General features: G+C 42.1%; 2 protein-coding genes across 2 annotated transcripts in view; both read right to left on the reverse strand.

Moving 5' to 3' along the window:
• Positions 1-7,292: 7,292 nt before the first annotated feature.
• On the reverse strand, positions 7,293-8,537 carry LOC308099597 (ceramide glucosyltransferase-like; the record flags this gene model as incomplete). The annotated part of the gene is made up of 1 exon (XM_080448334.1): positions 7,293-8,537. One exon carries the CDS (start codon positions 8,535-8,537, stop codon positions 7,293-7,295), a length of 1,245 nt encoding a protein of 414 aa, XP_080304460.1.
• A 1,960-nt stretch (positions 8,538-10,497) lies between these two features.
• Positions 10,498-15,881, reverse strand: part of trpm4a (transient receptor potential cation channel, subfamily M, member 4a) — a 45,932-nt gene continuing 40,548 nt past the window's right edge. Inside the window, exons 26-29 of the mRNA XM_080446824.1 lie at positions 15,255-15,387; positions 14,374-14,446; positions 13,687-13,775; positions 10,498-11,901 (exon numbers count right to left, since the gene is read on the reverse strand). Of these exons, the coding sequence (XP_080302950.1) occupies positions 11,871-11,901; positions 13,687-13,775; positions 14,374-14,446; positions 15,255-15,387 (326 nt within the window). The 3' untranslated portion in view covers positions 10,498-11,870. The remainder of the gene's footprint in view (positions 11,902-13,686; positions 13,776-14,373; positions 14,447-15,254; positions 15,388-15,881) is intronic.

The raw sequence follows: 15,881 nt of genomic DNA on the forward strand, positions 1-15,881 counted from the left end.
GAGAGATGAGAACTTTCATTTTCTTCCTCATTTAACTCTTCATGTTGAGTCAACCCTCCATTTACATTTACATTAATTTGAATATAGATCATTTAAACCAATCAATATTCATACAGTAGCTTCATATGTCTTAGTAAAACATCATAGTAGCTGGTAGTCAGGCATATCCTTCCTATTTCTACAAGCTCCCAGTTAGACATGTTTTGAGATGATGTAACACTGTTATGCCTATTGAATACCCACCCTGTACCCAACTGCTGCCATCCTTAAACTCTACAACACTGTTACCCCTACCGAAGACTCTGTACTCAACTGCTGACATTCTGCATGACTGTTAGCCCTACCCAATGCCCTGTACCCAACTGGAAAATGGATGAAGAAAATAGTTGGTGGAGTATGTGCATTGTAACTACGTGAAGTTCATACAGTTCCAAATATTGACCACCAAAAGAGACCATCCAAAACGAACGTAACGTAAGTATGGGCATTCGTTGTAAGTATGGGCAATATTTAGTATGTATGTGTATGTGTCTTTTAAAGGAAAAACTAATATTTGGATATGGCTGAGATGTACAAGAACATACATGTTCTTCAGCCCCACTGATTGTACCTTCTACAGTTGCTGAATTTACATGTCAGTTTTACCATTATGCTTTTATTACATAGGAGGCATTGGGTAAAGTAAGCACATATAAAAAAATTATTAGGAGATGATTGATAGAGCTAAAGCTATTTGAGATAGATACAAGTTCCTGCCTGCCAAGCTTCAAACTCTAAAGTTAGTAGTCGTCCTTAAAACTTTCAGGACAGCACTTTTACGTTTTGGAACTAGTGCCCTCTTCAGAGTTCAAGAGCGACTGTGTAGTGTAATTTCTAACAGTGATCGACTACCAACAGTGAGAAACAGCTGAGGTGGAAAGAGCAAAGGAGAGAATGAGAGAGGAGAGGCGATATGATCGAGGTGAAGACTGCAAAGTGGCTGAAAGTGGAGATGTGCCTCAGACATGCCAAAGACATTTCTTCACTCTCAGCTTGGATGACCTGGCTCAAGCCACGATAGAACACTTGACCCATATATTTAACTGGCACAATCTTGGAATATTCCCCCCCCCCCAGCCCCAGTTCAAAACTCATGAAAAAAAAACTGTTTTCGTCAAGTCAGAAAACAGTGTTTGCCCGTTGTTTGTCATTTTCTCTTGTTACCTTCCTACTATCAGGCCGCTGGCCACAGGCCGCTGGCCACAGGCCACGGCTAAGGCCAAATGTCGACAAGCCCTCTGAACCCTTAACTCCCCCCTCTCCCCAGGCACCTCCGAACCATCTCCATCTCATTTAACTCTTGCGTGTCTGGTAGTAGCAGCAGCATAGATTGAAAACCTGAAGAATGGGATGCTATTTTTAGTGTCAGACAGGGTGCTGTGAGGTGAAGGGGATCGCGGGAGTAGTGCACTGGTCCGTTTGTTGGCCAATCTGTGCTATAGTACCAACCCTCGATCCATTCGTCTTCAACTCAATCCTTCCCAAGCTATTCCCATGTAAGGATGGGCTAAACTAGGAAATAATTTTCCGCGACAGAGCTAGAGCTAAGAGTGGGTGAAATTATAGCTCTTGCTGTACAGCTTTATCTTAATGAAACTCTAACTCTAAATTGGTGAGCCATGGGCAGGGCACTTATTGAGGTACTGTACACTACATGCATGTTGGGACACAGGAACCCATGTTTTCCCTTTCTTTTATGCCCAGCTTTGACAAAATCTTCCAATCTAAGAGTTTCTGAGCCAAAAGTTTTAATCCTTTCAGACTTGGAGCAAGTTATTAGTCAATATTATTGTTCAGGGTTGAATTTCTGTGGAGGGGGGAAATTATCACCAGTGGGGATGTGTTTTATTCCCTGCTTCTGGTCGGGCTGAATTAAATACATGCTCCACCCATCTGGTAATAGGGGATCTCCCAGAGTTTGTTGTCACACTTTTTACTCTGGCGGGAATTGCTCATCGTCGACACATCTTACAATAGTCATTCATTAGAGGGAAGCTTAAGGTATCCTTTTCATTCTTAAAACAAATGTTAACAGCAAGTTATTAACCATCAAATGTGGCACGTGACAAACAACCCCATCATGGGACAGGTTGTCAGTTTATGGGGTTGGTTGTCCCTATAGATATCAATAGGCTTTTATTAAAAAAAGAAAAAAGGGATTAAAAAAATATCTTATAGGGTAATAATACAAATTATACAATATAAAAGACAGTATAAAGCTAACTTAACATCAGACCTGGCAATCAGCGCCAGGGCTGGTCAGGTGTGCATAGTGTTACAATCAAATCTGTAGATTGGTCACAACTAAACTAGGGATATTAAGTGTTTATATCACAGCTGAGCTAATAGATTCCTGTCCAGTTGATTAATGTTCTGGCATTTCCCAATACAGATGAGTTACCTGTGATGTCATGACGGTCAGGAGAACTCATAATGCCAACTGACATTCACCTGGGAACTGTTATAATGATTATGTAATAATTTCAGGTGAGGGGAATTGAGTGAAACATGGAATGGGACAGTTAAACCGTTCTGGGTTTCATTCAATCCCCCCCCAACTGAAACTCCAAACTGAGTTCCTATGTTCAAAATGTTACAGTTTGGGCATGGGAACTCAGTGAGACATTAAACTGGAGAGCTTGTGCGAGCGAGGGAATACTTTCTGGGGACAATTGCTGCACGGACAATATTACATCTGGGAAAGCATCTGTGTCATTTTAGATTTTAGCTATATATACAGCAATATAGGTTTATCAGAAAACTGTTAGGATTTAGAAGGCATGTTTAGATTCGGCCCCATGGGTCTGGGTTAAGAACAGGATTAAGGTTTGAGCCAAAGGAGAGGACCCCGTCCAACAACAAAGCGTTGCGCCCAACAGAATGCAGAAGCAGAGAGACACATAAAGTCATGAGAAGCTGTTAAGGTGCTCACTAAAGCGTTTGAGAATGCCAAGTTAACATGTTTCTGTACAACCAGTACTAGAATAGTAATAAGACAACGAGTAGCTGTTGGATACAACCAACAGCTAAAACAGCTAATGCTCCTTATTCCGACGTCCAAACTTTTTTCTTTTCTTTTTTTCCCTGAAAGGGGCAAATACTGTAGTAGTACAGTATGTAAAAGTTAACAGTAAATGTACAATATACAGTAGAAGCATGTAGATAGGTAGTAGAGTGTGCATAGAATCAACAGTAATGTGTATCAACCAATATGTACAATCTATCACCAGTAATACAGTATATGCATATAGTGGGAAATACGTACACATAATCAACAGTAATGTGCATCAACATACAGTCAATCTGTATTGAATGGAGTGAGTAGGCCTACTATAACTACACACTCTATTGGTGGTGAAAAACATTAGCAGCAGATAGTCTGAGCAGGCTTTAGCTGGCCTCCAATTACTGTGTTTTGTACATCCAATAGTCCATAGAGCGCCAGAGTGAGTGTGTTTGGTTTTTTAAACTAGAGACACAAATACGTTTTAAAATGAATAGAATCATCACAAGACTAAAAACAAATCATCATGTGAACCATGATTATTTGTTTGAAGGAATTTAAAAAGAAAGAAGGAAAAAAAGGGGAAAAAAGCCATAGTTTCATGACAATTCATTATGAATATATAACATCTACTATAACAAAATGTCATGACCAGGAACTTTAGTTAAAATGTCAAACATTAGAGGTTAAAGTACATAAATCTGCCATTGTATTTGAATGAGGAACTAAAGTGTTCCATTATAAAATGCCTAATCGCCTATACAAACCCTTATTACAAAAACATATAAAACTAGAAAATGTGCTCCTCGGAGCACAAGTCTCCGCCAGCAGACCCGTGCTATTTTAATCAAACGGCTTTTCCGTAGGGATATCTGAATTTGATCTTTGACTTGTTGTGCTTCCACCATGTACTGAGCTGCCAGGAGATAGTCTATGTCTTTAGCAAAACGGCCATCACAATGCAAAAGGCGTTCAAACTTGTCGTCTTGGTAGAATGCGCGTGGTTTTTGGTGTTCTGCAGGGGCGACTGAATATGTAGTGTCTGCATCTAAAAACAAATGTAGTGCCTGCATCTAAAAAATGTTCTTCTTGAAGCAATGTGTCATATGGGAGTCCTCGTAATTGACTGGTTTGTTCAAATGCTTGTCTGTCTTCTTCATCTTCATTGTCTTGAACGGTTTCAGCAGTTGATTGGTGTGTTTGATCTATGTCAGTTTTCTCTAGTGCTACATAATGTATTTGATCAAGGTGGCCAATTGTTACAGTATTAAGACTTCGGCCTTGTTGTGGGATCAATTCAACTCTATAGTCCTCTTCTGTGTTACTGTTGTAGATGAGTATGCTTTCTTAGCTTTGGCCTTCTGCGCCTTTGCTTCTTCATCAGGTTTCAGACGATGATTTGCTGCTTCTTCAGTTTGCGTAATGGGAGATCTCATTGTGTGATCTCAGCTGTGATCTCTGTTTCCTGTCTAAGCTATTTATTCCTGTCTAAGCTATTTATATTACATATTGTGATGTCACATGAAACTTGACCAATAGGTGTTCTCAGAGGGACACACACACGCACGGACGGGTGATTTGTACTGTAAGGTACTGTTCCAATCAAGACTGATTGATTTTACCTCACTTCAAAACACATAAATGGCTTTTTGAAGTGACACACCTATTTATAGGATTTTATTTCGTCATGCGTCTCGCTAGCCAATCAAAAGCATTGGTGACAACATATTGTCACGTGTCACGTGAAGTTTGACCAATGTTAGCTTGGCTAGGGGGGGGGGGGGGACACACAGCGGGACAGAACGAAAACATACTCTCCACCTCCGGCGGAGACAATTACTCTTACCCATCTCCTCGCCTCAAAGTTTTTCGTGTCTTGCACAAAATTGCCAGATAGAAATGAGCATGATGTCACACAAAAATTTTATATCATAATAAAACAGCACAAGATCACATCTAGTTTGACTGTAATAAGCACTGTGACAACCAACCCAATCGCATCAATAACAGTTAGCAGTTAGTTTGCCTCTGACTTCTTGACTTCTTTTTGCATACTGATAATCCTTGAAACAATTGCAATATGCATGGTGCACAAGGGCACATAATTCAGATCTAGGATGGTCCTAACAATTTTATACACATAATGGTTCTATTTGGTTTTACTCATACATTGTCCATTGTCATTTGTTTAATGACTATAGTTATAGATTAATCAAGTTAATATATTATAACCACACCTGTCCTCAACAGGGATTTGGAGCTCCTAGTGAACAGAGAGCAGCTCAACCAGCTGACTGCAGCATGTGTTGGTTTAGAATCATGGCTCTCATCTCGTTGGAGACGGGTCTCCTCATCCGAAAGTGTCAGATCTGTAGCCAGCAGAGGGGGTGGTGGAGTCACTGTTCTGGAAACAGCAAGCGGTAAACTGATAACAAGATGGGGTCAAAACCTGTTATATGGCTTCATTGGCTTGATCTAGTATGTGTGAAATGGTGGGGAATTTGTTTGAGGGATAGTCTGTGTGATTGTCTATAATATGAATTCCTGGATATGAAATATTAATCTGCAATTTTCTGTAGTGGACCCAGTAATAAGTTCTGGTTCAAGTCCCAGTGTGTCCATTTCAATTTGGCCAACCATGTGGCAATTTACATGCATGTGGCATGTTTTCAAATGGTCACGGTCATTTCATGTAATTGTTCTCACTTTATTGGATAAGGATTTCATGAAACAATGTAACAGCAGATTTTCACAGCAGTTTTGGGGACCGTATTAAGGGTCTGTGTCTACACCAAATGGCTTCACAAGAAAAAATCTACAAGCTCACAATGTGTCACAATTGTGGCTATATGTTCCCCCCAGAATATGGTTTTTGGGGTTCAAGTGGTTAAATACTGTCACAAACCAGGTAATGAGTGACAAATAGGGAGTCCACACATGAGATAAAATGCTAAAACGTTTTTTATTTAAAATTAAATAACCTAAAGTAAACCATAATGAACATAAACAATCATTATGTGTGAATAAACGGTAGTGTTAGTAATGTAATCAGTAGTGTCTGCAATGTATGGATGAGTGGAGTGTGGTGTATGCGAGTGTATGTGAATGTATAACTGAAAATAAAGGCAGAAACCCAAACAAATGCTGCTCACTGGAGAAGGAGAAGAGAGGGAGATGTCAGTTTCCTCAGCGTTAAATAGGGTTCCCAAATTACCCCCAGGTGAGGGCCAGTGGCTGACGACCTGCCCCACTCTGCCAATCACTTCCCCTACTGGGAAAGTAGGCCTACCATCCTCAGACAGGCAGAGTGGGGAGGCCGTCCCAATACTGATCAAGTCTTTGGATCCTTCATTATTATTGCCATATATATACACAACTATACAAAATAAATTCAGAATGATCAGTACTAGTACATCAGCACTCATTAAGTATACAGTATCGGCATTCATTTCCCATTACAGAGGCAAATTCCATACCCTATAAAAAATATTTTAACCACTTTCATCCTGCCGTTATATGCCATTATACAGGGAAATTATAAAAGCGCAGACCGAGTCCGAGACCAGATTTGAGTGAATAGGCCCACCTATACGGGGAGTTGCGACATGAGCGAATACAGGGGGAAAAAAAACTTTAATTGTACTTACAATTAAATGTACAACCTACAATTCAAGAGTTATAGGCCAAACTTAAAGTGGCCTGTTATAGTGCCACCGTGAGGCCAATTTAAAAATGTGAGGTTGAGTGTCTTTCTTGGCCTACTGGGAAGAGTACAAGTGTTTCAAATCAGTGCAATGGTGTCTGATAGTAGCTAACAGGTGGATGCACACACACACACACATGGACACACGGACAGGGGCAAAAACATAACCTCCGCCTCCCAGGCCTGTCAGAGATTAAAAATCATATTGCAACTAATATTACTACACATGAAATGATTTTTCTATCTATTCTTTAAGGAAGCTCTCATCTCAACTGAAATAAAGTTAACCTCAGTGCTTTTTAGAAGGCAGCAGATCTGTGTTTGCACTCGTCGGGTGCAGAGTTAAAACAAACAAACCACCAGCAATCGGGGGAAAAAACACATTAAAAACGCGTTCACCTCTCTGAGAGAGGGAGTGTGTGTGAACAGGTGGCAGTGACGACGTCTGCAGACGCAGGACCCCGAGACGAACTGACAGGTCAATCTCAACTGGTACCTACACCGGGTGGCAGTTGGGTCACTATAAGCACTAAGAACTTGTTATTACTAGACACAGATACTCCCTTTAGACCGGCAGTCCGGCACCCATGCTACACCTCGCTTGTCTCTCTCTCTGACGTCCAGGACCTCCTCTGCCTTTCCACCGCAGTAGAGCCGGTAGCGGGCCTCTCTCCAGCTGATGGTGGCACGGCCCCAGAGGGCTACTAGGAAGATCGGCAAGACGAGCGACTCGCGGATTAACCAGGCTGCGGCATACTTCCGCTTAGAGACCACACCTTCATGTACTCCACTGAGTTGTATATAGTCTGCTATGAACCAGGCCAAACAGTGACACGTGAAGAAGGCCACTATATTCCACATGAAGACGTTGTGTGCTGCCAAGGCGATAATCAAGCTGGCCACAAAACACTCTGACATGGGCTCCACCAAAGTGGTAGGAAGCGTGTTGATACGTATCTTAGTCCACCTGATCATGCGCGATTGGAACTGGGTGAAGGAACATGAGCCACAGTTTTGCATTGCCACCTGAGTTGCCAAGGCAAACTTCCAGCCCCTAACTGCTATGGCTTTAGCCATGATGTAGTCCTCTCCCATGTACTGGGCGAAGGCCTCAAGTCCACCTGCCTGGTCTAAGATCTCCTTCCTCATCAGACATGACATACCCGCCACACATGTGATGCCCGTTACGTGGGCCGAGATGTACAAGCGTGTGAAATATGTCCCAAAGTACACCTGCTCGAGAGTGGTAGCGAATCCCTCACGGTCGGCAATGTATGGCAACCCGTGGACCATCCCGACCTTGTCTGTCATGTGATTGGTCAGGTCAGTCAGGGTGTCGGCCTTGACTCTAATCCGACTATCACAGATCCAGATGAGGTTGTACTTTGCAGCTTCGTAACCCGGCATCAGGTTGTTGATCTTCGGGTTCATCCCCACCTTCCTGCCTCCTATGCAGAGTTTGGCATCAACGTTGGGGTACTTCTCCAGGAGCGTCTTGCACACCTCGACGGCTGGGTCGTCCGCATCCTGAATGCACAGTAGTACTTCATACTGTTCGTAATCCAAAGTGAAAAATGTCTCCAGGTTACTGGCGAGGTTTGGGTCGATTCCCTTCAAAGGCTTCAGCAGTGAAATGCCTTCAAAATACCTCAAGGGCAGGTTCTGCTTGGCTCTCCTGTGCATGTACCAGCGAACATAAATAATTGAAATGAGGTGCATCGACCACATGATGCAAAATAATATGAACCCAACAATGGACAGTCCATGCTGAGCAAACTCCAGGAGAGCCATGAGGAGTCACTTCCATTCAAATCTGATAGTGATAATTGTAAGTTCAAGTTGTTGCCAAGAAAGTCCCTTCCTACTTTAGTGTAATGGCTGGGGTGCAATATATATATATATATATGGCACACCATATATATGTTGTGGAATGATTATGTCACTGGTAGCTCTATGCCAGTTCTTTTTATGACGTGTCTGTCTGCCAGCGTCCATTTCATGCCCACATATGGAGATCCCTGATGTCATCAATATGCCGATATAAAACTGATGTCGGATTGGGAATGCATGCCCCACCCAGTTATGCAATACCCGCTGTACCCGTTGCACCCGTCTATCTGTCTGTCTGTCTGTCTGTCTGTCTGTCTGTGTCCTCTTTTGTGCCCATATATGGAGATCTCTTTATCTGTCTGTCTACCTGTGTCCTTTTATGCCCTTATATGGACATCTCTATCTGTCTGTGTTATAACAATAAAGTGTGTCTTTCACAAGCTTGCCTGATCTTCTCCCAGGGTGTTCAGGCAAACGAAGTCCCCTGGTGCACGCACACATTTTATTAGTTCGGGTAGGGTATGAACAAGGTGGGTTATTTACATGCCTTTAGCAATGTAGACGGTTATTGTTGTACTACTGCCTGACCAACTTGAGTTGACTATCCTCTGCTCTGTGCTCTCGCTAGCAGAGATGAATATGGCTAAAATAAATAAAACCTTATTTTCCCCAAAGGCAACAAGTGCCCACATATGAGTGAGTGTTCGCTGGTGTTTTCACGAGTTTAGGACATTATTAAAGTTCTATCTAACCAACATGAATTGATCGACATCCTTAGAGCTCTGCACTCTAGTCCTGTATTATGTACAACATATCCATCAAATAGTGCAAATAAAAGAACACAATACAAATTTAAGGGGTGAGGTGAAAATGGTGGGTCCTCCACACTCAAGGACATGGGAATATGGAATATGGAGAAGCATAGGACCCACAATACAACATGGCATTAAATTGAGTGCCATTCACGTGTTTCACGTGTTTTACCGCTATGGTGCAACGTGCCAATCACGTGTTTCACGTGTTTTTGAAAAAAATAGTAAAAAATAAAACATTATTTGAAGATTTGCAGCTCCATCCAATCCTTGTTTAACTTATAACTGAAAAAGGCTGTATCTCGCTTCCTAAGCACTTTTTTTTTACTTAAAAAAAAGAAAAAAACGCACTGACCAGAAATAGCCAGAAATAATTCGGGCACTCAATGAGTTAATGTATGTCTGTGTGGGGTGGATAATGGCAGATTAAGTGTATAGTCACACATGCACGACTGTAACAGTCACATCCCGTTCACTTCTACGCGAGTGAAGGGATGGAGCTTCCAGTTGCGAAGCAAAATAGAGTCACGTGCCATTACGTGTAGTTCAACATGTACCTGTGAACTTTGACGCTTTTGACACCTCTGCATGTGTTGGCCATTCCCCTCCATGTGTGACCATCCCCATATCCCCGTAGATTAGTTCAATGCCAAACACACACCTGCTCAGTATAATTAGTTTAACTCAGGGCAGGTGTGACTCCCTAAAGTATCCACCAAGTCTGTATATATTTGTTTTAATTTCATTTTTTTTGGGGTGCAATTTCTCAGTGGCACATTGCTCTTTGAAGGTACACATGTGTTTTTGTCAAATCATGCATTTCCTATGGGGGCATTGATGTCAGACTTAGGGCCACAATGTAAATAAGCTCTCGAGATTTTTTTTTATCCTCTGCATTTTGACTGATTTACTGATTGGTCGTAAAAAGAAATCTGTGTCAGATCGTGCTTGTAGATACTGCTATTTTCAGCTAAGAGGTTTGGTGTAGGGAAAAAATGAGGGGACCAAGTACATACAGTAGGGTTTAAGTGGTTAAAACAAATGCTCAATATTATGCCAAGACTACAGTATTTGATCCATGTCTGAAAGTGATAAAACGTGCAACTGTAGGTCATTAAGCATTTTATTAAAACAATGCATATCAGAATACATAGAAGAGCCAAAAAAGTAGGGTCAAATATTGATCCTCCTCCAAATAGTTTATGAATATATCAACATGCATGAAATGGGGGGGGGGAGGATTTACACACTGTTCTTTTACAAAATTACAGTTTAAATCTTTTCACACCCCCTCATACAACACAAGTCCTACAACAACAGTTCAATATTGCATTTGTCTCACTGCCTCAGGGGGCTGACAATTTATTGATTGCACTTTTTGTCATTTTCGGAACATATTCAATTTCAAACTCTAAAAAAATTTAACTCGTTTTGGTTTTAAAGTCATACTCTATAGGATTTGTTTTTATTTCAAAAAGTTGTTTTTCATAATAAACATTCCACATACATGTGTTGTGTGACATATTTCTCGAAATACTTTTATTTATGCCCCCTACATTCCCACCACATATCTATATTTTGTGTTCGCATAGGAAATAAGGCACGTCAAATGCGGAAGAGAAGAGTCGGTGGCTTGCAGCTAGGTTAACGGCAGCAACACACCTAAACAAAACAATACGGGTTTGAATTTCATCTTGAGGATCTATCTATCTATCTATCTATCTATCTATCTATCTATCTATCTATCTAAACACATTGAGTTTTATTCTGAACATAATACAGCGGTATAACGAGAAATACGATAAGCTGAAAAGTATGCTACTGTTACTAGCTCCTTAGCAATGTGCTAACTGGAATGGAACACTGGTATTTGTATTACTAGTGCAGAACAGAACCCAGTGGGCACTACTGTATGAACTATGACGTCAGTACTCAGTACCCAAAGTGTCAAAGCACTTAGTGCATTATCTCTTATATCAGAGTACCAAGAGTACCAGTCTATGACGTCAGTCATGTATGATGCACAAACTGGAGAGAGTTCAGGCATCTCCATATATGGGCATAAAATAAATACAGACAGACACGACAGAGATTCATGAATTACACAATAGTCCGAATAAAACACAGTTGATAGTGTCGCCAAACTACCAAAAAGAAATTCCTACAGAGTATGACCTTAACATAAAACATACAATTGTTTTCATTCAAATACATTTTAAATGGAAGTAATTCACACTATAACAGTAACATAAATTGGAATGATAAAGACCAGGGAGTCTCTCTTTGACATTCTTGGACATTCGTTGACCCTGAGTAAACTCTGCACTGCACAGTGTGTGTGTGTGTGTGTGTGAGTGTGAGTGTGAGTGTGAGTGTGAGTGTGAGTGTGAGTGTGAGTGTGAGTGTGAGTGTGAGTGTGAGTGTGAGCGTGTGCGTGTGTGTGTGTGCGTGCGTGCATGGCGATCTCCTGGATTTCAGAGGGTCAGGGTGTTGGAGAGTAAGTAGAGTCAGATCTACAAGACAAAAACATGTTTTAGTTACCAAAAATAACACGTGTTAAGCCTTTAAGTGTAAGCTTCAGAATACATGGGAAAGAATACTTTGGAGCATTCTCAAACTTCAACCAGTATTTAAACTCTCAAACATTGAACCTGTTTGTTTTCCTCATGACAAACAGCTATGACTAGTAAATGGCAATGACATAAAACGTGTGTGTGTGTGTGTGTGTGTGTGTGTGTGTGGGTGTGTGTGTGTGTGTGTGTGTGTGTGTGTGTGTGTGTGTGTGTGTGTGTGTGTGTGTGTGTGTGTGTGTGTGTGTGTGTGTGTGTGTGTGTGTGTGCTCGCACGAATGCGTGCGTGCGTGCGTGCGTGCGTGCGTGCGTGCGTGCGTGCGTGCGTGCGTGCGTGCGTTAACAGCTGCACTATTCCGGTATGTGAAAATCTACACTAAAAGCAGTGATGAAAGTAGCCTCGATCTCCAGGCTTTTATTGTTTAGTGTTGCTAAAAAATAAAAGCCTGGCCCAGCGCGTCGGTGTACTCGGTATAAGGAAGTGTTTCACTTCCCAACCAACCAGAGTGCAGTGGGCGTCGCTCGTAATGTTGTGTTAACGGGGCGGGGGTTGACGGACAGATCGGTGAACCAATGGGATCAGCCGCAGTCTCTCGCCGGCTCTTTACACCCGCCCCTCTATACACGAAATCAGGAGCGTTGGGGCAGTCTATGATGAAAGTGACATCCTTTAGCAGACCAGTCTAATATAAGACAGTCTGTAAATAAAACTTAGTGCAGATTTATTTTGAGCCAGAAGATTTAGCCTCTCCAACCAGATTAACAGGGGCTATCATGCAGCAATATTTGCTTGATTGGGTGGGCATTTGACATGTCAGATGCCATGTACAAGGTTTACTGGCAAATGATTCCAGTGCCCAAAATGTATTGTTCTTCAAGCAACCCCCTAGTGCAGTGGCTCCCAAACTTTTCTGGATTCGGCTACCGCGTTAAGTGGTCAGCTGGGTGGGCCGTGTGCATTTTCTGAGCATGTTTATTTTTTCTTTTTACATCTTTATCCCCCGATTTTGCAAGCTAGCCAACCAATTTGAGCCAAGTTAACCACCCTATTCCGTGGTGAACATTCTGTGAAAGTAACAGATCTACAAGCTCACAACTGTGAACTTGTAGATCCTAAAAAGGTCGCCTAGTATAGAGACCTGAGGGACACCAGTCAATAAAGTATATATGGTTTATTTAAGTGGTTAAGGCTTTCTTACACATCATGGGTTGCCCCAAACAAAATGAAACACCTCGCATACATACTGAATAAACATAAAATACTGTATCTGTATCTTCATGTAACCCTATGGAAGAGTTTCAGGGCCACCATTGGAAACATTTCCTTTTGGTTTTGAAAATAAACCATTGAGACTTTAAAGTCTTAAAGAATTTCGATTATTGGATATTTGCAAGAAGCAATATATTTTTGACAGGTAGATTTAGCAACTCCATCCACAAATGTCACATGGATTCTTTTTAGGCGTGTGGTGATGACAGTTTTGTGTCGCTAAGGTGACAGCCATGCTGAGTGCTTACGTGTCTATGGTTACCTGCTACATGACACCTACTGTTGACTGTCACACAGGGACCCAGTTAACACTACTGTAGCCATTACATTTACTAGCAGGTCAGTTACTGTATATGCACCGGGCTGAGACATCTGCCAGTTCGCATAAAACATTCGATCATCTCTGGACAGATCATTTTATTCTGTTTCTTAATCAAACTCCATGTAACGTACTGTACCTCTGGGGGGGCTGACGTTTGGCCTTGATCAGGTTACTCTCAGATAGGGCTTCCACCATCCAGGAGAGGGCGTTGCAGCAATACTCCGTCTGTGAGAGAGAGAGAGAGAGAGAGAGAGAGAGAGAGAGAGAGAGAGAGAGAGAGAGAGAGAGAGAGAAATGCAAATAAGCTTGATTTATACTTAATCGCATGCCGGTGTCGTGCTCAGAAAATAGCCGATCTACAAGCGCACGACTCGCCGCACCATGCGTAACTGAGTATAAATGAAGCTTCGATATGATGACGGACGGTGGCTCAGAGCAGTGCTGAGCTGGCAGACGCGACAGCTGCAGTCCATATGTAGAGAGAAACCAGACCACTGTACACCCCCCCCTCCACATACTGTTAGGACATACATACATAAACACACACTCTCTCTCTCTCTCTCTCTCTCTCTCTCTCTCTCTCTCTCTCTCTCTCTCTCTCTCTCTCTCTCTCTCTCTCTCTCTCTCTCTCTCTCTCTCTCTCTCTCTCTCTCTCTCCCTCTCTCTCTCTCTCCCTCTCTCTCTCCCCGCCTCTCACACAGACATATATATTTCTGCACATATGCAGTAAGGCCTCGGCCTCGGCCTCGGATCACTGGAACTCGAGGCATGGTGCCGCGTGGACAGGAAAAGTGCGGTGCGCGGCGGGCTATCCCACACTGACCTCGATCTCCAGCATTCTCAGCCGACGGTCGTGGTCGCGGATCTCCGACATCTGCTTCAGGACACTGTCCACCCTGTGGAAAAACAAGCCGCTCTGTCACTCATTCCCTGGGAGCAACTCAGGTCACCACTGCCTTGTACACAGTAAATGCCTCAGTGTTCATTTAACTCAGAGAGGGTACAAAATGCAACCAAATGGTGGTTGCATTTATACCCTCCCGGAGTTACAGACCCTTCTCAGAGTTAAATTAACACTCAGGATTTGACAGTCAGTGTAGTATGCCCACCCACCACAGTAATGTTAATACTTAACTATGTCACCGCAAATAACAAAGTAGATAAATATAAAGATCTTACAAGTGAATCGTACTGCAGATCAACAAAACGCTACTAAGACAAATCATACATGAAATACTGTATATTAAACTATAAGACAGAACAAGAAAGGTGTGCAAGCTATTGGCCTTCAAGTATTCATGACCAGGCATGACCATTCATGACAGTATCAACTAAAATGGTACATTTAAAATGGCACATTAGAAAAAGAAAATGGATGGTAGGATATAGATCAAGATGATTGATTGATTCAATTATGAGACGTGATAACTGATGACAACATGAGGATTACTGGAGTATTGTAATTACTACTGAGTATAGTTCTGAAGTTTGTAATTAGCAAATAAAAGTATCCATATTACAAAACATTATTGTTCTATAATCCCCCACTCATTCATAAACTGTCCATAAAATAGATGAAACCCGGCTATCACTGCTTTGTGGGTCCATTTGTTTCCAGATTCAAATGAACACTCTGGCTTTAACAGTGTAGGGAAACACTGCCAAGAGGCCGACAGTAAAAAGATGGTGGACAAAGTGATGTACTTGACAGAGGTGCGTTTGAGCCGCTCTGCTTCGCTCTCCCGGTGCCGCTTGTTCTGAGCAGTGATCAGGATCTCTTTCTGGATGGCCTCCCACGTGTTGAGACGGCTGGCCTTCCTGCCGCGCAGCTCAAGAACTGTACAGGAGAGAGAAAGAGGAGGAGGACACGGATTGGTCAATGCAGGGTTCATTCACCTTCCATTCAAAAGAACGGAACGGCATTTGACGTGCAAGACTTATTTCTCAAAGTTCAATTACATTTTTTTTTCTCCCTCTATCTTTGGTTAGTGATGAGAGGCAGAACACATGTGTGAAAGATCATAAAATAATCTGGAAGTCAAGCACAATCTCATTCTTCTGAACAGACTATAGTAACGCATAAGGATTATGCACCAACGTTGTTTTGATGGCGTTACTGTTATTTCCATATAACAGAACACTCTTCTTCAGTTTACATTGCTATCAAAGTCTGTCCGGGGCTAATCTTGCAAACTGCTGGAGCGGTCAGCACCAGATTTCTTGTGCACGCTGTCAATAGGCCAAATAGTGAATGTCAGTCCTTGGCCAACATGGAGTCATGTGTCATAGATACGGTACATCATAGATGACTGACATCAAAGACCAGCCACA

This window comes from Gymnoscopelus braueri, assembly GCF_963280865.1.
Source record: "Gymnoscopelus braueri genome assembly, chromosome: 13".
Lineage (NCBI taxonomy): Eukaryota > Metazoa > Chordata > Actinopteri > Myctophiformes > Myctophidae > Gymnoscopelus > Gymnoscopelus braueri.